The sequence below is a fragment of the Tiliqua scincoides genome, chromosome 2 (genome assembly GCF_035046505.1).
Source record: "Tiliqua scincoides isolate rTilSci1 chromosome 2, rTilSci1.hap2, whole genome shotgun sequence".
NCBI lineage: Eukaryota > Metazoa > Chordata > Lepidosauria > Squamata > Scincidae > Tiliqua > Tiliqua scincoides.
In genome coordinates, this window is record NC_089822.1 from 117,853,920 (window position 1) to 117,880,722 (window position 26,803).

Sequence of the window (26,803 nt, forward strand, 5' to 3'; positions counted from 1 at the left end):
GATCCACCTCAAGTTCCCTAGTAAGATGAGGCCTGCCACTGAGCACCTCTGACATTTTCTGCACCTGTGCACTTACATTACACATCATGCCCTCCATTGCCTACCCGCCGTATTCTCCTAAATTGTGGGTGGGCCAACCTATAGCCTGGCTATCCATGCAGCAAAAGCAGCAGAGGTTTCAGCCAGGGCTGGAAAGGAGCAGGAAGTCTTCGCTATAGCAGAATCAGGACCCAGTCTGATCCCATTTCCAGCACTGATGCAGCCACTCCCACGGGTCATACGATGCATTCTGCAATGGGCGGGCAGTCACGGCGGCCTCCCGAAAGTAAGGGAACATTTGTTCCCTTATCTTGAGGCTGCATCAGCACTGGAAAGTTGGATAGGATTGGGCCCTCAGACTCCCTGCCAGATTCCCCAGCAGCCAGAGGTAAATAATCACACAGCAAAGCCATGATAAGTGCTACATGCATACACACTGGAGGGGTATGCGACACTGATACACTGTAATGTTTTAGACATAACTTGAGCTAACACTCACCAAAAAGACTGACCACCGTGTTCATTTATGCCACAGAAAGGCAACAGGAGGACAATCTGCTTCCTTCCATCTCCACCCCCCCCCAATAATACCCCAAATTTCCCATGCAACGTTCTTCACTTCAATCACTTTCTTCAAAGCTGAAATGGGGGTCAGGGGCTCTTCCTGCCCTTGTCCTGCTGCCCAAACAGCAAAGAGGCTTGGACCTATTATGCACCTCTGTGGCTCACTCCCATGCACAAGCCAAGACACAGGGAAATGGTTGTGACCAGCCAAAACCTTCACTGCAGATCACACCACGCGGGAGGGGTTTAAAGGTTCCTTGTGCAGAAATGAAAGACAATATTGTCAACTCTTCAGCCCTTGCTCAGCTGAAAATACGGCTCAGTGTGCCTTGAAACTGCACGCCTGAGTTTCCAGCACCACCCACTACCACCCTCTGAGTGTTTTGCTCCCACAGTGGGGTCTGGTACCTGTTCTAATGCTGCCAGATTGGTTCTCAGAGCATCGTTTTCAGACAGAATGGTCTCAACCTGTTCCTGGCTCTCCGCACTCTGGCAAGCAACCTAATGCCCCATGAATATAGGATGGGAGGAGGGAAAGAATCAGAGAGAAAGAGAAACAAACCGAAGCAAGAGAGAAAACAGGATTAAAAATACAGAACAGTACTGGGCTGGAGGTTTTAAGAAAAGCAGGCTTCTTTCGCTTGAAAACCAAATGAGAGAAAATGAACATAAATTGCAATTTTTAAAAGACTTACAAAACAAAACAACATTTCATATACAAAACATAAGACACAGTATTTATGCACTCAAAGCCAGCACAAAATATAGAAATAAAGGGAGAGTTGAGAAATTAAAATTTAGAGAGGGCAGAAAGGTTCTTAAGAAGTCTGAGGTTTAAGCAGAAGAATATGGAAATCTAACAGGGAGGAAAGAATCATTGAACTGACATTCCTGGGGCTGGAAGGTCATCCAAACAAATGACCAGCCCAGAGGCAGGCTTCCCCGCAAACAAATTAACCCAAACTCTAGGAAGAGCAGAACATTGGGGAATCTGGGGCTTGAATGTGCAGGGGCAATGCAGTGTAACCTCATAAAGCCAGAGGAAGAAGGAGGTTTCCTGGTTGCCTCAGGGAAGGTCCCCTCCCTCATGAACCTCTTTGGCCGTAAAGGTGGCTACAAGTAAGAACCTGCTCCAGATTCCACTTGTATGAAAGCTAGCTCAGCCTCACCAAGAGGCAGGGCTCCTTTTCTGCGGCCCCAGCATGACGGGCTGTTCTCCTACATGAGATATAGCCTGGCCTGGCCTCCTCTTTGCTATCTTTTTACCACTGGGCCAATGCTTTTATTTCAAAAGAGTTTCAACTATTTGTCTATTGATTCTGTTGCTGTTCTGTTTTGCTTCTGTATTCTGGATTTTTCAGCTGGTTTTATTAGCCATGTATTTTCTCTTAGTTATGGGCTTATACTTCTTTGAGATCTCTTTGTTAAAGAACAGCACCGATATATTTTAAATACACACATTTCAAATGGTCAGGAGAAGTCTGGCATCATGACTTGGCACAGTAGGGCATCTGCTGAGATCCAGACCCCAGGTCTGAAAGGAGCCTGCCAGTGGGTCCAGGGTGGAATGCTTTACAACAGGGGTTTCCAAACTACAGCGTGGGGGCCACATCTGGCCCACCACAAGATTTTATCCAGCCCGTAGCAACTTAGAAATAAATTTTTCCCCATGCACACAATCAGACAATTAACTCGTGCAGTTCTGCCGGCTGCACTCCTTTCCACATGGCCAGAGTGGTGTCAGACTGGCTAACCCTCATTTCAGTCACTTGGATCATATGCTTAAGACCCCCAAACCATAAATTATTCAATATTAACCTCACCTCTGCCAAAAAAAACAAATTGAGTTTCTGCATATTGACTTTTCAACAACACTGTAAAACAATCATTGTGAGGAAATAGCATCAATTTTTGCATATGCATACACAAATCATAACAAACTGGGTTTTACAATGGATGGGGTGGAGTCAATGTGCTATTCTGCCCTATATATATAGCTGATATTTTTTGGTCCACAAAAATGTATAAAATATATGAAGCGGCCCTCCTACTGAAAAGTCTGGAGACCCCTGCTTTACAACTTTGCACGATCTGGCTTTCCTTGGCAAAGAGCATGCAGTGCATACTACTCTGCTTATAACCGAAAGAAATGAGGAAAGACACACAAGAAGGGGGGGCAGGTTAAGATGGAGCCACTTCTGATTCCATGAGATCAAAAAAATCAATAAATATTCTCACAATATAGTCCTATCTGTTACTCAGAAGCAAATTTCACTTAATTAAATGGGATTTACGTCCAAGTGGTTGGCAACCTTCAGTCTCGAAAGACTATGGTATATAAGCCTACAGCACCTGGTATTCCCATGCGGTCTCCCATCCAAGTACTAACCAGGTCTGACCCTGCTTAGCTTCCGAGATCAGATGAGATCGGGCACATGCAGGGTAACAGGTGCTTCACTTATTCACTCATCTCAAGTCTCTGCTGCAATATTTGTCCTATTTAATAATTTTTACACCTTTTACACTTTTGGACTTTAGAATAAAAAAACCTTGGTACAAAAAGTCTTTTGGACTTTAGAACAAAAAGTTTTCAAACGTACTGGGAAAAGCAGGCTTTTATGAAGTGCACATTTTGAAAGAAAAGAAAAATGCAAGGCCCAAAAGAAAGGATGTGAAACTCTACACTTAGTACAAGTAATCCCAAGAGGTTTACAGATCAGCAAATGGTGACTAAAAGCAAAATAAACCACACCAACAGAACCCACCACAACCACACTCTTGATTCTACTACTTGTAATCAACTAGCTGGTCCAATTAAAAGAGGAACGTAACTGAGGATTTTAGTACAAATGAAATGGCACCACTATGATGTATGTAAGCACGTATGTACATATGAATGTGTGCACATGTGCAAACATCTATACATGGAAGCATAAACAGTTCAGAACAAGCTGGGGGGCTGAGCATCAAAGGGGAAGGAGGTTCTAAGACTAAAAGGGGAGAAGAAATAGGAACATTTTCATAAAAGGACAAAGAGTAGTGGGGAGGTTGGCACAGAAAGTATGGGGACAATGTTGAGGCATGGGTAGAATTTGTAAGATGGAATCTGTGTCCTCATATTGCTCAATGCTGCAGCCTGTCCACACAGTTGACCACATTGGACCACCCAATCTCATGTGTCCCTTTATGTCAGGAGTGCTTTATAAAATAAAAAAAGGCTTAGCCAGCGTAGCAGCCTGGATGGTGCGCTGCAGTTGGTCACTGTTCAAATCCCCACTGAGCTAGGGATGAAGCTGACTGAGGGGCCTTGTGCAAGTCACCACAAGTCCACACAGATCACCAACTATCCCTGGATGCCTATCATCCTGCTAAGGGGGACTGAATCACACATCAGCTGCAGGTGTGTGTGGAAAAGGGGCCATCTGTATTGCCTCTCTCTCAGCCTAATTTTCTTCACAGAATTGCTGTAAGAATGTAAGGAGATAAACAAACAGACATCATTCCATACTTGGATGTAGGGTATAACTCCCCAAAGAGAAAAGGGTAGGATAGGAATCCCAGGCAGGGGAGGGGAAGGGGTGAAGTTGCAACTGCGACTCTGGCTCAAGTGCCTCCAATACTCATGACTAAGCTAGAAAGACAATTCATTTCTTTCCTCTCAGACCCAGAACAGAGACAGAACAGAAATAAGTCAACAGCAGTGAGCTTCTACTCACAACTAACAGTTGTCATTGCTGGTTAAATACCACTGAAAGATTTATTATTTAAATTCATTGGATCCTGGCATTCTTTCAGGATGGCTTACAAAACACACACATGTAAACAACTCACATAATAAAAATGATTTATTACAAACAAAACAGATTAAAACAGGTGGTGCTGATAACTTGCATCATCCTGGAATGTCAGGAAATGAGCCTGGGAAGGTCAAGGAACGTTGGGGTGGAGAGGAGAAAGCACGTTTTGGTAAATGAAACTGAAGGGCAAGAAGAAGAGTGAAGCAAAGAAGTTCAAGGTTTTGGTCACACAAACAGCAGATGAAGCAGTAACACAGTTCCTGGACTGCACCAGTTCAGACTGCAGGTTGGGGATCACATGACGAAGCATTATGTCCATTAAAAAAAATTTCTTACATGTACAAAACTAGATGCCAAGAAAGAATAGACTTTTTTTTTTTAAATGTTAGCTTTGTACATGCTGGAAACGTGTTTTCACAGGGAAGCAGTCAGCCTTCACATAGCAGATGAGTGGAAGAAACTGAGGGAAGCCATTACATCCTCAGGACATCAAAATCATGTACTGCGATCCTGGCACCACTGTTGGAGTTAATGCAATGCAGGGAATTCTGGACAGAGTCTCAAATGGCCGCTAAAGTTAGGTTAGATGGAATGAGGTTTAGTTCATTTGTTGATATGTTTGGTGGTTCTTTGAATGGGGATTAGTTGGAAACTAACTATTGGTTTCTGTATTTCTGCTTTTCCAATTACCTGCTTTTTCAAAGATTGTAAATAATAACATTGATTTTAAATGTTCTGATTTATATTGCTTTTAAATTGTCAGAGGTGGGATAAAACTAGTGTTAATTTCCCCACTCCAGTTCTAACAATGATTGCTCTTCTATCTCTACCAACATCCAGTATAACCTAAAGATCTGAATTTATTGTCTTCCCTTCCTAATTGGGAGTCATCAGGTATTACCTTACTAGAAATAACATGTTGAGTGGTGTGGATTTGCACAACCATACAGCATTCTACTGGGGAGAACACTGAATGAGTGTTTCTTTCACATATGTCCTATAGAGCCAATAATCACAAGACTTCTTTCTTGCCCTCAAATATTCCCTCATATCATGTTGGTGGGCCACCTAAGAGATGCCTTTCCTTCCTTTGCATTTTGTAGCTTGGCTCAGTTGGGGGCACTCTGCAAATACTTAGATACTCCTGCTACCTTGCTCACAGCACCAGTGGGCCTGGGTCACACAAGCTCACCTACAAGATGACTGCTGTGCAAGGATTCTGCCTTTATGAACTTCTGATCCATTGTCATTTATTTTAATTATTTTTTCACATTTTTATACAACCCCTCCCTCAAGGTCTGCAATAACTGTAGGAGCACAGGAAAAACACTAAATGTGGTATGCAGAATCCAAATTCAGGAAGCAGCAGCAAGTTTCTAGTCCTTACGGCTATAAAGGAATCCTTGCAAATATGGGGGTAATGCTTGAGGAAATCTCAGAATCCCAAAATGGTGGCTGGCAATGACTTTGATTTTGGGTCTTTGTCTCTCCGTTGCTAGCAAACTCAGAATTACTCAAAAGGAGTTTTTATGCAAACATGCTCAAGTTGCTTAATTAAGGCAAATCACAGAATACAGCTTTACTTAGTACCAGATTGGATTATCTTGGCAACAAATGTAGGGGTTCCCCCACCCCGATAGCATACAGCTCAGACTATAAGCCAAGATTCTCTGGAACAAAATGATTCATGACTTTCCATTGCACATTCCTAACACTATAGTCTGAAGCACATTGGAATTTCTCAGGAAACAACCCCTGCACTGTTTATGGGAGGGGAGGCGGGGGAGGGAGGGTAGCAAGGCACCCACCTGGTCCTGTAGAGCCTGTAGGGCCACCTCATGCTCTTTGCGCCGGCTCTGCAGTTGGTCCTTTAATTCTGAGAAACTCTGCAAAGGAAGACTGGGTATTAGGAAACAATTGAGGGACAAGACTTCACTGGCATGCTGCCCACTGACAGAGATACACTACCACCAATGAATCCACACAGTAAAAAGACCCACCAACAACAGCTTATCAGGCCAACACCCAACAAACAAGATGCAAAAAAAGCAAGAAGTTACAATCAACTCATTGTATGTTTTAGGGGGCACCCTAACAGTGGCATCACTAGGATTTGCATCACCCGGTGCGGGAGGCCTGCACCTCACCCCATGCAGTGGACGGGGCAACACCCCAGGTGGTGGGCGTGGTGATGTACCATCGCTTCACTCCCACTGGCTTTTTGGCTGTACCTTTTGATAGAACACAAATATTTCAATGTAGTTTGTTTCATTGCATTGTGCATGAAATTACGCATTGACTGAAATATAACATGATGGTATTATTCCTCCAAACTCAGATTTTAGTAATTTGTTGCGCTCCAGTTCCATCGGATCAGGACCATTCTGGTGTCCTCACATTCCCCTTTGCCTGGCCTGATCCCAAGCCAAGGCACATGTGCCTACTCACAAGTAAACGCAACCCTGTGGCTTAGTTTCGCTTTCCATAGGGCTCAATACATTCACAGCTGGGAAGGAGGGACCTCCTTCTCGGGTGTTTTTGGGGGGCTGCATTCATTGGATCAGGACCATTCTGACATTGTTGGATTCCTCTCAGCCTGCCCTTTCCGACGGACTAAGGCAGGGGTGTCAAACCCATGTCATACAGAGGGCCAAAAAGCACTCATGATGCCTGCTGAGGGCTGGAGGTGATGTCATTACACAGGTCAAAACCAGAAATTAACACTCTGTTCTCATGAAGGAACTCATTAGCTGCTAATGACAGGAGAGAAAATACACAAATCTTGATATTTCAAGATATAGGGGAGCCCAATTATCATGTGGGCCACCCTTTCAGCAGTGTCACCTCAGCATTGCTTAGCAGCTGAGAGCCCGAGGGCCAGATAAAAAGCTTCCGAGGCCGCATCCGGCCCCGGGCCTTAGGTTTGACACCCCTGGACTAAGGCAAGTCTGCCTACTCACGAGTAAATGTGGTCACGTGGCTTAGTTTCGCTTTCCATAGGACTCAATACACTCGTAAATGGGAGGGAGGGTCCTCCTTCTTGGGTGTTTTTGGGGGGCTGCATTCATTGGATAGGGACCATTCTGGTGTTGTTGGATTCCTCTCAGCCTGCCCTTTCCGATGGACTAAGTATACCTACTTGCAAGTAAATGTGCGATATGGCTCTGTTTCACTTCCCATAGGACTCCATGAATTTTTTCTTTTCCGTTTTTTGACCATAACGTTTGAAGGAAAGGAGCTATTTCACTCTGGTTTTTTACATTGCATGCCACTGGAAATTCCACATCCAACAGTGTATGGCATGATGGGGTTGCTCCTAAAACCGTGATTTTAGTGCATCATCCCCCAGTGCGCGTCCCCCCCTTGCGTGTCACCTGGTGCAGCTCACACACCCCGCACCCCCTAGCGACGCCACTGCGTCCTAACCTCTAGGGCAGGTAATTTAGGTATTTATCATCACCAGACACATTGACCCTACATTCAGTTTCACAGCTGTGGCTTTTCCCAGAGAATTCTGTGAATTATAGATTGTGACAGTGGAGGTTCTGTTCCCTAACAGAACAAGTCATTCAGGCTTCTTTGCAGGAAGTTATGGCCAACAATGTAATATGCCTTTAATCATGCAAGGCCACAGTTATTCCCACTATGCAGATTAAGCAACTGAGAGTTGGAGAGGGGCAAAGCTAAGATTTGAATTGAGGGCTCTCACGTGATGCAAAACCAAAAAACTTTATCAGATGGTTTTCCAATTGAAGGGAAAAGTTCCAAGACCCATTTCTCAACTGTGAGAATTGGCCATAACACCTAGGCCCAGAAGAACGTGGTTCAGACTGGAGTCAGAGCTTCCCAAAGACAAGAAGGGCAACTCTTACCTGGTTCACTGTCTGCAGCTCCTGCTGCAGCTTCTGGTTACGAATCTGCAGGGATTTGAGCTCATCCTCTTTGCGCTGTTGGATCTCCTCAATTTTGGTCCTGAAAAATGCCATGTGGGAGTGAGGCTTGTTTGCGGGGGGCTGGGGGGGGTGCCAATATGAAAGTTATCCATTTTGTTTCCTGGATTGCACTGCGCCTTAAGGTTTGGCTTTGCATCCTGGAATTCTCACAGTAGCTTCAAACTCCCTGTCTTTATGGCAACAACACCTCCTCCCTTGCCTCTTTGTTCTCTGCAGCTCTTACCAAGTTTCCCTTTCATTTTTTTCTCATGCTTGCTGCTATAACTGTCTCCCAGGCCCAAAACATTTGCTAAGCATTTTCTCCTCCTCATTGTATGTAACATCACCTATACATTTCTTGCCACCTCTTTTGCCCGACATCCAGAATTGCACACACTCCATGCTTCAAGTCAGAAAATTCTGCACTCTGCTGGCACAAATTCTTGACCAAGAAAAACCAGATGTGATCCAGGCAAAGTTAGGCAAGTCAAACAGCTGTGCATGAATTCCTGCTTTTCATAACTCAGTCAGGATTTGCTAGCAATGGGGAGAGGGCAAAGAGCAACAAAAAATGCTGAAGTCTTCCACCCCAACCACTGGAAACTTTTCTCAGTCACCTCACAGGCACTTTGGATTTCACCAAGCTTTCCCCTCATACTTTCAAGAGCATCTCCTCAGATATCAAGGCTGGGGGCAGAACACTGAGATTTCTAGAAACTGGAGGTTTACAGACAGTACCTCATTTGTACTCTTCCTGCGCTCCTGCTAAACTGCAGCACATGCAGTGCCCACCATTCCCATATCACTGCTTATTTGTGAATCCCTCACAGTCCTACACTTCTTACTCATGTCCTTGTCACATCCATCTATCCTTGGTTACAAGTTCACTAGGAAATAAGAGTACTGTCTTCATACCCAATGCAGCAGAAATGTGCCAGTTTGACTCTTGTATGGTATACTTTTTAACTAAGGCTGCAATCCTATACACTCTTACCTGCGAGTAAGCTTAATATACTTAATGGGATTTACTTCTCAGTAGATATGCATAGGATTGTGCTGTAAATTTGTCTTGAAAGGCCCCGAGTATTCCCCCTTATGCTCTTAAGAACACAAAGAAGGATCAGGATCAGGCCAAGATCCTCCTGCTCTAGCAACCTTTGTAAGAATCCCAGCAATTGGCAAGCAGTAAGTAATCCATCATCTACCATCCGCCCATATAGGCCATACAAATCCTGATAAGTAATGGCTTATCATGGGTGCTATACCCTTATTAAGGATCTGATCCTGAACAGTGTGTGCCGGCTCACTGCTGGCGCGCACTGTCACAAAAGTGCCGCAAGGCATGTTTGCGAGTCCTTACCGCGGGCCTAGTGCCTGAGCTACCAAGCCTGCACTGGGTTAGCTGTGGCACTGGGCCCGCATTCTGCCACCCGGCAGTCATTGGCCAAAGGTGGGTAGGGGCGTGGGGGGAAGCGGAGAGAAGGCTTTTGGAGGCGGGGGGGAGGATGGGGGAAGGTGTGGCGGAAGTGGGGCGGGAGGGGGCAGGACAAGTGGAGCTCAGTTTCTCCCGAAGAGGCGGCAGCGGCTGCTCAGGGTGTGTTGGATGCTGCGGCAGCCATTTTGGTGCCACAGCAACCCCACACTCTGGGCAGCTCAGGATTGGGCCATAAGTTGCCACAGGACAAAAGAACCCCCAAAACCTGATGCTCTTTGCTTAACTTTATTACTAGTTACATATATCTACACTTTTTTTTTTTTAAGTATGAAAGCAAATACTGTAATAGATGCAATTAAATAGCTTATTTTACTTTTTCAGTAAATACAATGAAACCTCATTGTTGTGGATCTGGCCCTTGTACCGACTGGGGACACAGGACTACAAAATGCCGCTCCCTCTGGAGACGAGACTTACCTGCATTATGGAGCCTCAGGCGACATTCCCTGGGCCTCAGAAGGGTTTTTGTGGGGAAACCAGAAGTACTATTTAATGGCCCTTTGGAGGCCTCAGAAGGTTTTCAAAGGGCCAGGGAACACCATGCAGAGCCTCCCCAGCCCTCAAAAGGGCTCTGAGAGGCAGGTGGTTGGCTGCAGCTGCGCTACTACTACAGGCATGGTGCCTCAGAGCTTTTGGCCCCCCGACCCTCCCCAGGACCACCTGTGTCTTGACTCCCAATTTAATTGATATTTTTGAATTTGGATTTCATTCTATTTTGCTAAGGTTAGTCGAAAAACAATCAAAAAACAAAAGAGAACAATTGACATGGGCGGGAGGGTGATAAGGGATGGGTCACCATGCCACAGGATACAACTAACAATATTTCTATCCCAACATACACAAGTGGAATTAGAAAAGCAAAAGACAAATTGCACATGATTCTATTACCTGCTCTTTCCCTGTCTTCTCTAGCTCATGTTTACACAGAGGGGAAAACGAAGCACCAATCGGAATTGAGAGCAGTGGCAGCTTTATCATGATGGCAAGGCAGGGGGACCGGGGTTATCATTAAGGGCTAGTAAAAGTGGGAGGTGAACAAAGCTGACAATTTTGGGGCATCCCCTCCTAGAAAAGTAAACTAGCTTTGCTAAGTAACTACATGGAAAGACCAGAACCTGCCTGTTGTAAACTTAGGGGGGGTTTGGGGTGCTCAGAGTTCTTGGTTCTCGAACCCTAAAGCCCTCAAGGCCCCCCCCATCCAGTAGTACTGCCACCACCCTGTATGTGCCAGTGCCTCAGTCCAGGGACACCGAGACCCTCTAGGCCTAATTCTGACCCTTGCAGGCACTGAGCGCTTTCTCCAATTAAAGCTTCAGTCCTCAAGTTACTAGACCTCAATGAGTACTTGGTAGCTTGTTGAACAGCTAGGCAGGATTCTGAAACTTTGTCCCCAACAGACAATGAAACAACTTGGTAAAAGAGATTTTAGTTTATTAAGTACATATGGTTACATAAGGCAGCAAATGCTAGAGGCATAAACATCTAGGAAACATATCAGCAATAAAATAATAAAGCTAGCTGGCTATCTCAATTAATACCTAACTCTCACCTGGGTCAGTTACTCTTGTAGATCTCTTAGCTTCAGGCTACCTATGAGGCCAGATGCCCATGGTGGACAATGGGGCTCCCATCGTGCAGGATGTGCACCCAAAACCTCTGTCCAAGAAGGAACGGACACACCCCTTGGGGCACTCATTAGTATCCCTCTTATGCTAATAGTACTGAGGTGACGTCATACTTGTTTAGACTGTCCAATCAGAAACTTTTGAGGACAGAACCTTCTCGGAGTGGGTCTGGTTGCTAGTCCTCCTAGTTCTTACCCCTCCCACTGGAGATCCATAGCTGCATTCCATTCCACTTGATCAGGCGCCCCTCAGTCTACTGGGGTGTTAAACATTCCAATGGGTTGTAATTCTTGCGGTTTGTTTACTCACATTCCTGCAGCTAGGAACTGCTAACCACTTCTCCGTTACTGACTTAGTTTGGTTCAGGCTTCACATGCTAACCTAGGCCTAAACTGTACACATTCATGACACTGCCCTAAAGAATCTGGCAGGGACTCAAAAATAATGTGGGAAAGCATCACATGTGAGGCAACTGCTTGGATCTCGCATTTTGGCTCCAAGCCTCCAGTGTTTGTGATCTGGCTTAGTCCAATCCAGAACTGGTTGCAAGTGGTTATATTTCACAATGTTCTACCCACTTTCTGAATACTGGAGGCTGAATCAGGAGAATACCAAAGCTAAGGGTGGATGGCCTTCAGTTCTCATCCAAGAAGCTGGGAAGAAGGCACCAAGCACAGTGCAAAGTGAGACTTCTGGGTGTGTGTGCCCAACCCCCTCCACTCCAGCCCAACAAGGCATAAGATACACATTGTGTAAAGCCACTGACTGACCTGCTCAGCTGATCCCCCTTGGAAAGAGCCAGCCAAGCCTTTATGTAATGCCACCAGGCTGCTATGACCTACTGCTGTCGAGACTGCACCAGTGGCAGACACTTTCCCAATTCCTCAGCATCTTACTGTTATGTCACTCCTGGGAGCTCCAATTTCAACCAAACTCCAAAAATCATCAACAGAACACCCCAGGAACGTCACCCACAAGACTGTCTGAACTCCAGATCAAGCACAGACACAGGTCAACACATGGGTTGCAATCCTAGGCAGTCAATTCCATACCTGCTGTCATTGTAGAGAGCTTCCTTTTCTGTCTGAAGCCGCAGAAAACTAAGGAGAGGATGTGAAAAAGGAGGAATGTCAAGTAGCAGGACCAAGACCAAAGCTACATTCATAAAAAGGATAGTAATATGCACTCGCAAGTGGGTAAAGGAACATCCATTATGTTTGTAACATAAGAGAAGTACTGGTAGCTCTCAATGTACGCAGTTTTAATTAGCACGCTTTTGAAATACTAGGATTTACAAACTGATATCAGAAGTACAATTTTACAGTTCATTTTTGAAACAGCATGTTTTTCAGTGCAAGACTTTGCTGCACTGACTTGCCAAGGCTGACTTGTTAACTTCTATTGTGTGGCCAGCCCCTGTATAGACAGCAAAGTGTGTTTCTTGTTGCACATGGAATCATTGCTCTCCTCAAGTCCTTTTTAATGCAAAGGCATTTGATGCAAAGCCTGCTGCTCCTCTGTAAATAACGGAAAGCATGGGGAAGGGGAGTACCCCTGAAGTTACATACATCTTAGGGCCAAATCCGATCCAATTTTCCAGTGCCAGTGCGGCTGTGCCAGTGGGACATGCACTGCATCCTGTGGTGGGGAGGCAATCACAGAGGCCTCCTCAAGGTATGGGAACATTAGTTCCCTTACCCCGGGGCTTCATTGCGGCTGCACCGGAGCTGGAAAGTTGAATAGGGCCCTCAGTCTGCTATAACCTCCTTTTACCTTGAGAGTACTATTGAATGAGCTAGCAGGAGCAGGGTTTTTGTTTGTGGTATGGTTGGTTTTTTGCTTGTTTTTTGTTTGTTTTAAATAGGTGCAGAAGCAGTCCCTCTCATGAAAGGCCTCCTTCCAATATGTGACTGGCCATGTGAAAGCTACGTGAACAGATTGAAGCAACAGGGCAGGATTGGAGGAGACACTGGCTGCCAACTTAATGAGGCAGCCAATGAGTGCAGTGCTTGCAGCCATCAACAGCATGCAATTGCTTTTTGAAAGAAGTATGAGATAAGCTTCCCACTGTTGTACACTAGAAGGCAAATGGGCTGATTAGCTACTAGTCAAATGTTGCTGTTGAGAGACTTCTTGTCATTCTAGCCAGAGTAATTTTGCATTGTATATACATCATTGTGACACCACCGGGGAGGTTGAACTGCCTTAGAGGACCATTCCTTCTCTCTCCATAATACCAGTTGTCAACATGAGCGCTCACTGACTGTACCCCTAACCCAGTGATTTTCAACCTTTTCCGGTTCATGGCACACTGACAAGGTACTAAAATTGTCAGCACACCATCTGTTTTTTGACAATTAACAAGGCACACCATGCTGTTGGTGGGAAGCTCACATCCCCACTGGCCCTATTAACAAATGACCCTTCCCCCAAACTCTCGCGGCACACCTGCAGACCATTCGCAGCACACCAGTGTGCCGCGGCACAGTGGTTGAAAATGGCTGCCCTAACCCATCCCACTGTTTTCTAAAGTCAGTTTTCATTTGCACATTTTTGATATAAGCACCGTTTTCCAGGAATGCAGTCCTGCATAAACTGAGTGCTGCCTGCACATATTTCCACACACACCTCATTTTTACCTTCTCTCACAATAGGAACAGAAGCAGAGGCCAAGCAAATTAACTTAAAGGACGGAATCCCAAGAGCTGCTTAGGTTAATGTACCTGTGGTTTGTGTTTGACTTCTTTGGCTCACCTGACACAGCTCGCCATTTCATAAACTGGTTTTTAAACTCCTCTTAAGTCTCTTTGGATTCACAGAATTAGTTTCATTATTCTTTTGGATCGTGGCCAATATCTCTGGCCTGCAAAGTACTATAGCTACTAGTTTCAATATAGCCCAGATACTTTAGTATGATTAAATAATTGAAGGCTCCTTTAAACTAAGTAGCCACACAAAAAGGAGGTTGCTACTGCTCCTCTGCATGATTTACTGCTCTGGCATTAGGTAAAGGTTTCTTCTGCACAGTTGTGTCTGACTCTAGGGGGTGGTGCTCATCTCCGTCTCCAAGTCAAGGGAGCCAGCATTGTCCGAAGACATCTTCCGTGGTCACGTGGCCAGCATGACTAAACGCCGAACTGCATGGAACACTATTACATTCCCAGCGAAGTGGTACCTATTTATCTACTTGCAATTACATGCTTTTGAACTGCTAGCTCTGGCATTATCTCTTTCCAAACAGCATCTTGCTCTGCCTTTACATTGGCAGAATTCAATCTCTCCAATACAGAAATAGGGCAAAACAACTTATAGTGATGAATGACCTGATTGGTCCCCTTTTCTGGGGGTGGGAGGCTATTTTTTTAATATTTTGGAAACAACTCTTTAGAAACTCCTGTGCATGTTTAGCAGCTAAAAGCTGTTGAGACATCCCTCTGCAAGCAGCTTTTGTCTTCTATCTGTTGAAAACTCTATTACTGGTAACTCTCAATTTATGCTGTCTTAATTTGCACATTTCTGAAATAGCGGAATTTGCAAATTAAGATCAGAAATGTTATTTGTGTGGGCTCATTTTTGAAATAGTCTAGTAAAAATAAGGGGCAGATGCTATCAATCTTGAATCAACACTGTGAATTCAGAAGAAAAGTATGTCTCATCTAGTAGCAGTTTAGAAGACATTTAAGAATCCATTACCAGGATCTATACTCAGAATTCTGTGTAAATGTTTGTTGTACATAACATCACTAAATCCCCAAACCAGTTATCAAAATGTATTATGCAAATTAATCACAAAGCCATAGATTGCCTTGTTCTGCAAAATTTATTCTGCTCCCAAGATCAAAGATCTCAAAAAAACTTCAGGGGAGGATTCTCAAGGGTTGTTGATGGAGTCCACCTGTGCCACTCTTTATATACCTTCCACTGACAGTTGAAAAGAGACTGGCATTTGGTACGTGATGCTTTTATTGCTGCTCAGAAACACTTTGATATTGTTTTATGGTGGGTACTTTATTGTTTTACAGTTATGAAATAATTGTTCTGAGACAGCTTTATAGCAAGTTGAACAAATATTTGTTCAACAAGGAATGATGAATGTTTAAAATTAAAAAAAAAACTTCGCCAAAGACCAAAGATTAGTAATTTGCTTTTTCTAAAAACTAAAACAAAGTGGTTGCAGTTTGCCAAACTGCCTGCCTACATGCAGCTCCATAGATACACCAAGCAGGCACAGGTCTGCTTCTATACCCTCCCAATGTCCAGCAGCAGAAGTCCTGTTTTGCAGCTGAATAAGGGGGGAAAGCCTGGCCCACTGGTACAAAATAAATCTATTCCCTACTCTAGTGAAGTTTCTGGGGAGAAAGAGTGAGACTTACCTCTCCTGTTTCTTCTTTAGCTTCTCAGCAAGCTGCATGGAAGAGAACAGACTGTGAGGCCCCACTGGCAAGAGCTAATATCCCCAGCGTTGCCCACACCATCCACCCTGCCCTAAATCTGCCCCACAAAACCCTGGAGACACACAGGAATCCCCCAAATCTACCCTTACCTTGCTGATTTCTTGCTGCAGCCGGGAAGTCTCTGTCGTCTTGGACGTCTACAGGAAAAAAACAAGAGGAAGGGTGGTATTCAAATGATACTTTCAAGTATCAAAGTATCAAAATAATACTTTGCTCCAATAATGCTTCCAACAACTCTGCAAGCTAAGAACTCGGGTAGTAGAGTGTTAAGATAGGGAGAAGTAGGCTGTTCCCCCCCCCACAAGAAACAGGGTTTAACACAAGAGCAGGTTTAGCCCCCACCCCATTATGTCCCTTTACTTCTCCTCATGTCAATAAATGGCTACCATTCACCCCTATGGTGGGGAGAAATAAAGTGCTGAAATTGGAGACATATTATGATGGAACCCCATCTTCCAATGAGCAGAGGTCCCTGCAACGTATTTAAGTTATTTTACGTTAAAAATCATCAGTGCTTTGCAATAAAACGAACACAAATAGATGCAATAAAATCCATGACACACAGCAAAGTCAATACAATTTAAGAACAGGAGCAATAAAAATATTTCATGCAGAATCACAAAGATCCAAATGTTTTTTACTTGTCCTTTGAATTAGGGGGCCAAACAGACCTGCTAAGAGAGGGCATTCCACAGAGAAGGATCTGCTACCAAGAAAGCCCCATCTCTAGTGCCGGCCAACCAGCCCTTTGTGAATAAGCAGGCACTCCCATCAAGACTCCAAGTATGATCTCAAGGTTTATATAGGAGACAGCGGTTCTTTCCCTCTCCAACCACTCCTTCTACATTCACCACACCACTTCCCACAACTCTGTAAGGTGGGCCGGTATTATTATCCCCATATTATTGATTGGGGGTAGGGGCGAGGGGAGGCCTGAAGGTGAGAGCGAGGCTTGCCTCAAGCTACCAGGTAAGTTCATGGCTGTGCCAAGGTCTGAACTTGGGACTTCCCAGATCGGTGCTCATGAACACTGGGTCACACCATCTATCTGTAAGAGTGTGGACACAGAGCCATCAGCAGCTGACACACTGTCTTTACAGTGTGTGCATCAACAGGAGCACACTGTCTTTACACAATGACAGAGGTTTAACACTGCCCACTTCAGAGGAATTCTGGACCCTGTTGCCAGGTAACAGGGACATGATCAAGTCCCACAAGATATCAGCAGCCATGAGGGAGCTGGGGAGGAAGCAGAAAGTGGGCATTGGCTGGGAGGAAGCATTCAAGGGCTAGAGGCAGCCAGGCCAGAGAGACTTCTCTGGAGCTTAGCTGGGTGTCTAAGTTCCCAGCTAAGCTCCCAGCTTAGCTAAGCTCCCTTAGCTTCTACTCCTTGAAGGACACCCACGGGCTACTCAAACTCCTTCTCAATGTGAAGCTTTAGAAGGGTTCTCTAAGCCCAGAATTCTACGCTCCGGACTCCTACCAAGTTTCTCCCCTCACCTCAATGTTATCAGAACAGAATTTGCATTTTATTTGCTGAACATTTGAATTTCAAAAGGAATACAGAGGAACAGACCCTTCCTACAACTGGGCATCTACTGAGCCTGCTAGGCTTGGCTAGAAGAACAATATCCAAGGTGACCTCTCACCTCAAGGCTCTGAAGCTGCTCCTTCAGGAGTCTCTTCTCTTCCCGCTCTGTCTGCCACTTCAGCTCCACTTCTGACAGCAGCTGCTGAGAGGCACTGCTCTCAGGCACCTGTGGCTCCAGCTCTGCTTGCCCGGCAGGAGAAAGTTCTGTGGATGCGTCACCTGTCCCGCCCCCTCGGTTTTCTGCTTGCCGGGCCACCTCTTTTTCATAGCGCTCCTGTAAAGCTGAGGGACAGGAGTTTGCCACTCCAAGTGCACTGTGGCTGTCCTCTTCCAACCTCCCAAAAGGACTCCCCCTCCCACACACACAGCCCAATTCTCAACTTTGACAATGCTTTCTCATCCTGTTAAACTACAAAATAATTTAAAACTGTGTCAAGCAGTTTGCCATCTCTCCTGTGCTTGCACCCACAACTATCCTGAAAACCTGGATCTCCTGTTTCTCTTTTTCAAACTGAGTGGAAACCAAACTGAGAAAGAGGAATAGGCTCAAGGTCATCCAGACAAGTAGGCAGTTGAAGTGAGATATGAATTCAAAAACTCACAAATACCTACTGATCCCTGCCAAAAAATGAATTAAAAGACGGCTTTTTTTAAAATACACTGCCTACTTTGGGTAGTAATGGTCACCCAAATGAATTTGTGTCATGAATTTCTCCTTCACAGGCTCCTTCACAAAGCTGCTTCTGGATATTTGGCAATAATGTCATAGCTGAACATCCAGGTTGCTGAGCCACAAGCCTCATGGAGGTTGCCTGGGAGGTGTATGACCACTTGGCTCCACACGTTAAAGAGAACACAGCTCATGAAGTCAGTGAGCTTCCCTGGTTCTACCCTCCTAGCAGCCCATGTGAAAGGAACTGAGAGGAGGATGGAGCAGCCCAGTCAGCAACTGCTGGAAACGTTCCTTGGGTGAACCTTTAGTCTAATGTGCTCTTCTGATCCCACCTGGTTGGCTTGCCCTTAGCTTTCCCCTAAAATCCAAGTATATTTTGGCTTGCCCTGACAGGCGTAATGCAACAGTGGCACAGTGCAAAATGAGTAGGACTGCAACCGTGTTCATATGGTGCAATACAAGGAAATTTCCAGTCTTGTTCAGCTCATATATAGGTTTACAGTACATATTCCCTATGGTGCTCAGCATTATGATCCTCCCCCCCATCCCAACTTACTCTGTGCCTAGGACTTTCCTGTCTTCAATGAGAGTCACCCAAGTCCAGTTCAACTCAGCACAGTACCTGCCATGTTCTTCTGCAGTGCAGCATTCTCTGCTTGCAGCCTGAGCAGCTCTTCATCCACTGGGGCGGCACCATCAGGCACTACTGACCCCCTTTCCCGGAGGCTCTTGTTCTCTTTCTCTAATTGTTCTATCTGGGAGCACAGCTGTGTAAGATAGATGGGAGGGTTAATTTTCTACATCTGCAACCTCTAAACCCAAAAGAAGTTTTCTGCAAAAGGAAAATCCCTCTGGGCAGAAATGCAAGCAGAGCTGCATCAAAAGCTCCGTTCCAGGAGAAAGCATCCCTTCCAAAAATCCTGCACACCTCTCAAAACAGATATAGGAACATGCGTAGGGAGTGCTTTCTTGCCTCATCATGCAACAACCCCAACAACTGCACAAAACTGTAATGAGCTACACTTTAATGCTGCATGTATAACCCTACATCATTCAGATTACAACAAGCAATTGCTAACAAGGAGACAGCCACAGAGACACCTGCAAAATTCAGAAGATAATTCAATATAGCCACTCAGGTAACTCAAGCAAGGGAGACACATTCCAAGGGCAATGAAAAAATCCTGCAGTGATACCAAACTGATCGGGCATTGGGAGAAGGAATTGAGGAGAGAGATTCCTTCACATACTTCAATAAAGCACAAAATGAACTCGCTTGGCTGGCCTTCTGGCACTTCCATGCTAGTCTACAGACTCTCATTCTGGTAAGCAATGATATTCCAGAGAAAAGAATGTGGGAAGAAATTAGATCTCAGATGGGGAAATCCCTCTTTGGCTGAGCTGAGGGTGTCCAATGATGAATGATACTAAGGGCGCCATCCCAACCCACTTTCCAGCACCGACATAATGGCAATGCAGCTCCAAGGTAAGGAAACAAACATTCCTTTACTTTGAGGAGGCCTCCATGAGTGCCACCCAAGCGCGGGATGCAGCACATGCCCCACTGGCACAGCTGCGTCAGTGCTGGGAAGTTGGTTAGGATTTGGGCCTAAATCACATATACAATGAGCCTACTGTGTTCTGTCAGCAGTGCAGTTCTTTTGCTCCCCTGCTAATTCTTTGGAGACCACCTCAAAATTCTAGATGGCTAATTAGTGACTGTTCTCTATTAAAGCCACTCTGTGCCACAGTGACTTCTAGCAGGCCCCTGGAGCCCCTGCATCAGCATGTTTCACAACTTAGTACCTTGGAGAGCTCCTGCATAAGGGTACTATTTTGCAGCCTGAAGTCGTCCTCCTGGCTGTGCAGTTTTCCCTGAAGCATTTCATTTTCACTAAGCAAGGCCTCTACCTCCTGTGGGAGAGAAGTCAAAGTTACTGCATGAGAATTCAAAGGCAGACAGAATCCCCACTCGGCTCACCTCCTTACCCAGGGGGCAAAACCTAATCCACATGCTGAGTAAAATTCCCTCTGCCTGTTTTTCAACAACGCTATGAAATATCTCCCCCTGCACCTTTCCTGCCAACTCTCCCACTAAGATACAGGGCTTCCCTGCCCGGCAAGTACATGACATTTACTTATTTACTTACTGACTTACAAGACGAATGCAAGCAACTGTGAACTAGGAAGAAGAACTAATGCACTAGGTAGCAGAGCAGATAAATTTAGAAGCAGGCTATGTTTAACAGAAGAGGCATGGAAAGACTCTTTTCTATTCTTTGTGGATGACTGTTAGTCCCCAGGTCTTTTTCTTGGCTCATACTGAAGGCCATAGTACTCAATTACACACAAATAATTGTGCACCTATTTAATGACATTTATCTCTCACCTTTCTTCTATCACGGAACTCAAGGTGGCATCTATGGGGTTCCCAGGCAATCACATGCTCTGTTTCCTCTAAGCTACACAACTGTGCAGCTCAAAGACTAGTGCAGACAAGATCCACACAGCTTGGAGCTCCTGGATGTTCAGTGGTAATGCAAGACACTGCAATGCTTCCAGAAACACTGCCAAGCAGTGAGTGAATATTGAATGAGTGAATACAGGGAATACATGAGTGAATACATGAGTGAATACAGCAGTGAGTGAATACAGCAGAGCGGAATATGGGCCACCTACAGACAACCTAGACTTGTTCAGTTTCATCAAAGTTGCTGCTTCATGAGCCTTCAAATCATGCTAGCTACATACTCCAGGAGTTACACTCTGAGAATACAATTAGTCTAGTTCTCTTGATCATTTTTAATGGTCCTCCTGCAGGGATTGGCTGGATCAGGGAGTTGGGTTCAGAAGACCTGGGCTGCCCCAGCACATCCCAGCTTAGGAGGTTGCTATTCCCCAAGTTGGGGGAGGATGGGGCATCATTTAGGAGGAGGACAGAAGAGTGAGAGCCATGTAAGCAAGCAGAAGAAAAAAAAATGAGGATGGTAATGGGGAAGACGATACAGACTGAAGTAGTTGAGCATTCACAGACAGGCCACAACAACTATGCAAGAAATCTTACCTGAGCTTTTTTGCTCTTACTCAGAGCCTGGAAAAGAGAGAGACCAATTAATAATACACCAGTGGGAGGAGGAGGGCCACCATCACTGTCACATCAAGGGATGTTTACATCAAGGGATATATATCTATATCTATATCTATATATATCTATATATTTAACTATTCTGACTAACGAAGCTTCTGAAGTAGATCTGTAAGAGCTATTGGTAGTATTACCATTTGATCTCTCCAGACTGGCAAAGTCTTTCATTCATATTTTCACCTGGTGCTGCCTGTGTCTGTTAAGAGGCAGGAACAGGAAAGTAACATGGAAAAGGGTTGCACATGCATTTCCTGGAGATCTTCCTTGGAAAGGTGTTGAATCTGGATTTAAAAGAGTCAACCTTGATGACCAAGGTAGATCTGGCACTGCCTCAGCTCTCAAGTCTCATAAGAAGGAGGTCCGTTTTTTCCAGGGCAGAATATTCCTGCTAGTGCCCATCAGGTTAGGTTCTGTTAATCCCCCACCTGGCAAAAATTGCAAAGTGAAGATACACTGTCCATCCTGTCCACATGCACGTTATCTCACTAAAGAGAGTCCTATACCTTCTGAGCCTTAGTAGATTCCTTATCCAGAATGGCCACCCGTTGCCGAAGACCATTTAATTCTAAAATCAAGAGAAAGGGGAATCAGAGCTGAGAAAATATTTTAGAAACAAAGCCATTCAGTTTTTTGGTGATTTTACATGCATGGAACTCTAGAGGAAACTGGGTATCTAATACAGAACTCCTGAGAATCTTAGTTATTTTCTTCTTTAAAGCAAGTTCCTAGCCCTCATGCAACAACCACCACACTTGGTTTCTGCCAAGAAGCAGAGCTTGTGTTTTGCCATGATGTGCTTTGGTTTCCCTGATCATTAGTAATGGGACTGTAGCAGCCACACACCCAAGCAGAACTATCAGAAGAAATCTCACAAGATGTGAGAGACAGCAAGCCTTCCAAATTATCATGGTGGGCACACGTATATTAAGGAAGGAAGGAACAAACAACAGACAGAAAGAGGGGAGGAATAGAGTGGAGAATAATTCAGGAATAATCTCACCTTGCAGCTGAGCATGTGGCTGGAGGACAAAAAGGAGATGGACTACCCACACCCTCTTCCCTCCCACCTGAAAACTGGAAAGAAGGAATTGGCATCCCAGAAACTTCAAAATTTGTTCTCCTTCTGGAAGTTATGGGGAAGGGTTCAATCAGGGGACTGATGTCCCCTGTGTGGCCATGCAGCTCAAAGTCCTCCAAAGCCAAGCTCTATGCATCTTGGAGCTCAGAGTTCCTGGAACTCCAGTGGTGACATTTGATATCATTGGTGAGTATCTGGAAACTACGAGGAGTTGCTATGCATCCAGTGAAGGGGTCCATATAGCAGAGCAGACTTCTTAGTGGGAATGCTGCTGAAGCCACAGACCCTGACAATTAGGAGTCATCTTGCCACCCATCTGGTTTCTAAGATTTCAATGAGCATTGCCCCTACGCTTTCAAGAGTACCTTTACAGTAATGAAGGCTAGTAAGTTGATTCTATTTTAAATGAAACTCCTAGGAAACTGAATTCTGTTGTCAATAGCTCCCCCATAACATGAGAGCATACAAGTACCTCTTACACATACAACAAGCACCATTCTTATTCTCTTGCTACCACTTTTTAAATTTCAGATAATTCAAAAACTCCATTTATTGAGTTCAGAACAGAACATTCACAAGGAACACATCTGCAAATACGACATGCATATACAGTATACATTTTTTTAAACTGGAGCAAGACCTGTTACAATGCTTAATTTTTGTCTTCGTGCAAAATACAAACAGTCAAGACCAGGCACGCTCTCTTCCTTCCCACTGAAGGAGAGACGGACAGGCTCAGGGGAGGGAACACAGAAGAAACCCCTTCTTACCAGCTGTGTTCTTGCGGAGTTCATCAGAGAGCTGGTAGTTCTGTGTCCGAAGTTCCAGCAGTTGTGCCTAGAAGAAAAAAAATAAATCAGAGGATGAAAAGGCTGTCTCAGCCAATTGAGTCAGCACACTGGGAAGTTTAAGAGGTAAGAACTCAGGGTCGTTCAAGACTGCTAGAAAATAACTTGAGTCTGGAAAGTTGGTCTCTTTGGACATTACTTGTGTAGCCCTTTTCGTATTGTAGACAATTCTTATTTCATCTGTCAACAACTTTAAAGCTATCCAGATTGACAGTGCAATCCTATGTCTATTTACTTGAAATTAAGTCCCCCTGTATTCAATGAAGCTTCCTCCCAGCCACGTATTGTGGTCTTAAAAAAAACAGACTAGTTCAAAGCCACAGGTGTGATGGAACTAGAACCCTACTCACAAGAAGTCATCCAACAATTCACACCAGTTTCCTACTCTGAAGGTTAAGAGAGGACAACCCCTCCTAACTAGGCAAAGAAGCATCTTTTAAAGCAGTGTGTCTCATATTTAGCAGGGGGAGAGCACCTATCCCTTTTCATTTCACCGTTGCCCCTTTTCTGGTTGCTATTTGCTGGGGTTTTTTTTCAGACTAGGATCTTCTATGGAACAGGAAGTTTATTTTTTTCTGCACTATATAAACCATGTAGTGGAGGGTTTTTTTGTTTGTTTAGAAAAGTATTATATGTGTAAACATTCATCATCTATCATACTGTCTTGTGAACCAGAGGAAACTGGAAGGCCTCAAATGACCATTCAGTGTCACCAAAGTGCCTCTCTAACATTTTCCCCACAAGCATCTAAAGCTTTGGTCAGCAACTAGTTTTTCTGGTCAATTTGAGAAGCAGGTGAGGGATGGGAAAGTGAAGGTCCAGAATGCACTTCTGACAAGTCCCGCTGCTAACATTGCCAGGCCATCCCTTCCCCTCTTTCATCTCTGAGTTGATAATTAGGTGGTATGAAAAGGTCATATTTGGCCCAGGAGCCTCCAGGTGCCAACCTCACCCTCTGTCCCCACAGCATGCCACTTATCCATATGCGTCAAGCTGCAAAAGAGATCTCTACATGAGTTTTCTTCTCTCCAGAGGTAGCTGTATTTTAGCAACAAGCAAAAACTATACATGTCAGTTTACAAAAGAAGCCCAGTTATCAGAAATTAATCACAAGGGCAACTTAGTTTGAACAGCAGGAAAAACAGCCCTTGTGTTCATCACATGACAAATCCCTCCCTCACCTCTTTTGTTCCCAGCTTATTTTCCTTACATCAGACTGGCTTGGCTTCCAACAAGAATGAAGTCAGTATTTAACAAACTTCCATTTTGTATGTTGTTTTGTAAAAGATCAAATGCTTGCATGCTCAGATATGCAATACCCTAACATAACCTCATGTGTGACTGATTGAATAAGGACTGATGGATGTTTTTACTATTTTGGAGATAACCTGTGTTCCATTTGTTGGATGAAAGAGGGGAGAGAGGAAAGGTAGAATTATACTCTCTTCTTTTTAAAAGCAGTGGCTTGAAATAGGAAACAAACTTTCATGTTATAATGGGGAAGCAGAAAGGAAGAGCAGCAAACAACTCTTAACAACAAATTCAGGAAGATTCAGCATCAGTCCTCTCATATCTAGATTGCTGCCTGGAGTAGCACAGGGGGGTGGGGAGACACAGCAGGAGAAGCAAGCAAAGGAAAATTCTCCCTACAGAGATAAGCTGGATTCTCAATGGCCTTGATGCCCAGGAAGGTGTGAATGCATGCAACAGAAGGGTGGCCAAATACAAAGAGAAGGTCACCCTTAATCATTGTGTAATAGGGAGCATTCAACAGGAACACCTTGCCTGGCAGCAGAAAAAAAGCCTTCATGTATACCTGGAAATATAAAAGGCGCAGAAGAGAACAACCAAGATGATTACTGGGCTGCAGCACCACCCTTAAGAGGAAAAGCTACAACATTTGGGGCTCAAGTCTAGAAAAAAGGTGCCTGAGGGGAACAGGACTGAGACATACACAATTATACAGGGGATGGATAGAGTGGATAGTCAGATGCTCTTTTCTCTCTCACAGAATGCAAGAATCAGGGGACACCCACTAAAACCGAGTGTCAGGAAAGTCAGAACAGATAAAACAAATTTCTTTACCCAGCGTGTAACTAGCCTGTGGAACTCCTTGTCAGAGGATGCGGTGATGGTATTTGGCCTAAATGCCTTTAAAAGAGGATTGGACAGATTTCTAGAAGAAAAGTCCATCACAGGCTACAACCCATGGTGGGTACGTGCTGTTTTAGACTGAGGCTACTTCAGAATACAGGAGGCAGGTATCTTGCTGTGTGCTGCCTGTGTGCAATCCTATCCAACTTTCCAGCACCAGGGCAGCCGCAATGCAGCCCTGAGGTAAGGGAACAAATGTTCGCATAACAAATGTGCCCAACTCTTTGCTGGGCTCACACGTGGGTGGAGAGGCAGGTGAGGCAGTGCCTCCCTGCCGGAGGCCTTCGAAAAGCGCCACCGGTGCACAAGCAGAGCGCGTGGGTTGTGGGTGCTCGTGCGCCTCGCACGATGGCGGTGCTTTTCGAAGGCCTCCAGCAGGGAGGCTCTGCCTCACCTGCCTCCCCACCCACTGCACGTCCCTGGTTTGCACATACTGGTGAACTGGGGTTCAACCCTGTGAGGGGACAGCTGCTCCTCCACCCCACAGCCCTCAACCCTCCCCACTCCCAGCCTCAAGGCACCCACCCATGGAGAGAAGCCACGACCCCTCCTCCAGTGCTGCTCAAGCCATCCTCCAGGGCACCCCCAGCTGCCCAGCCCAGCCCCTCCTTCAGGGACTCACCTGCATGCGCTCAAACTCCTCTCCAGACAAGGCCTGCGCCATCTTCCCTCCCCCCCCCTTTAGGTCCTGCCTGGTTCGACTCGGGGGAGGAGGGAACCCGAACGTCGGAGGGGGGAAATCCGCCCCCGCTAAGTCCAAGGCCCGTGCAGCTTTAAGAAAATATCATAGAGAGGAAGCGGGCGAGAGAAAGGAGGCCGGGCGTCGCGTTCTCCCTCTCCCTACACACCCACCCCTCCCTGAAAGGAGCGCTGAAAGAGAAGGGGGGATCCCGAAATCTGCCGCTCGGAGGCCGGAAGCGAAGCAGCCGCTAGTGTTGATCCGGAAGCGGGGCGGAGAAGCGAGACAGGGAGGTGGGAGGTCGAAGCGCGCGCGCCCGTCCGTACGGTATTATGGTATGGCAGGGGCCATAGAGTTGCAGAACAGCCGCTCTAGGAAGGGCATTGCGCAAGTGCTCATGGAGACTCCGCAAGATCCTACAGCACCGTGTAGGGAGGCATCAGGCCTAGAGCGGCACGCTCTCACTGCCGCTTCCAACATTGGCCGGCTTTTCCACTATCCTTTCCAATGCAAAGTCTGTGGGAGGCTCTAAGGGGTAGAGCGGCAGCACTCTTGCCCCATAGGAAAAAGGGGGAAATGACGTTTGCAAAGCGGAAGTCAGCAGGGATTGGCGTTGCTTTCCTTGATCTTGGGCAGGAAGAGTCAGAGAGAGGAATTGTGGGAGGTCCATGGAAGAGCCCTGCTGGATCAGGGCCAAAGGCCCCCCCTAGCCCAGCTTCCTGCGTCTCA

The 26,803-nt window shown here is 45.5% G+C and overlaps 1 protein-coding gene and 1 pseudogene across 2 annotated transcripts in view; both read right to left on the reverse strand.

Annotated features, from left to right (window-relative positions):
- The window catches only part of GRIPAP1 (GRIP1 associated protein 1), a 70,720-nt gene extending 44,243 nt beyond the window's left edge, over positions 1-26,477 (reverse strand). Inside the window, exons 1-13 of one of the 2 annotated variants that reach the window (XM_066614128.1) lie at positions 26,018-26,477; positions 23,164-23,230; positions 21,819-21,880; positions 21,235-21,261; positions 19,977-20,084; positions 18,793-18,937; positions 17,556-17,779; positions 15,996-16,043; positions 15,826-15,857; positions 12,505-12,552; positions 8,273-8,372; positions 6,209-6,286; positions 1,012-1,104 (exon numbers count right to left, since the gene is read on the reverse strand). In XM_066614128.1, the coding sequence (XP_066470225.1) occupies positions 1,012-1,104; positions 6,209-6,286; positions 8,273-8,372; positions 12,505-12,552; positions 15,826-15,857; positions 15,996-16,043; positions 17,556-17,779; positions 18,793-18,937; positions 19,977-20,084; positions 21,235-21,261; positions 21,819-21,880; positions 23,164-23,230; positions 26,018-26,059 (1,074 nt within the window). In that variant the 5' untranslated portion in view covers positions 26,060-26,477. The remainder of the gene's footprint in view (positions 1-1,011; positions 1,105-6,208; positions 6,287-8,272; positions 8,373-12,504; positions 12,553-15,825; positions 15,858-15,995; positions 16,044-17,555; positions 17,780-18,792; positions 18,938-19,976; positions 20,085-21,234; positions 21,262-21,818; positions 21,881-23,163; positions 23,231-26,017) is intronic. The other variant, XM_066614129.1, reaches the window with a different exon arrangement.
- LOC136643352 (5S ribosomal RNA) lies at positions 2,947-3,060 on the reverse strand (annotated as a pseudogene).
- Positions 26,478-26,803: the final 326 nt, after the last annotated feature.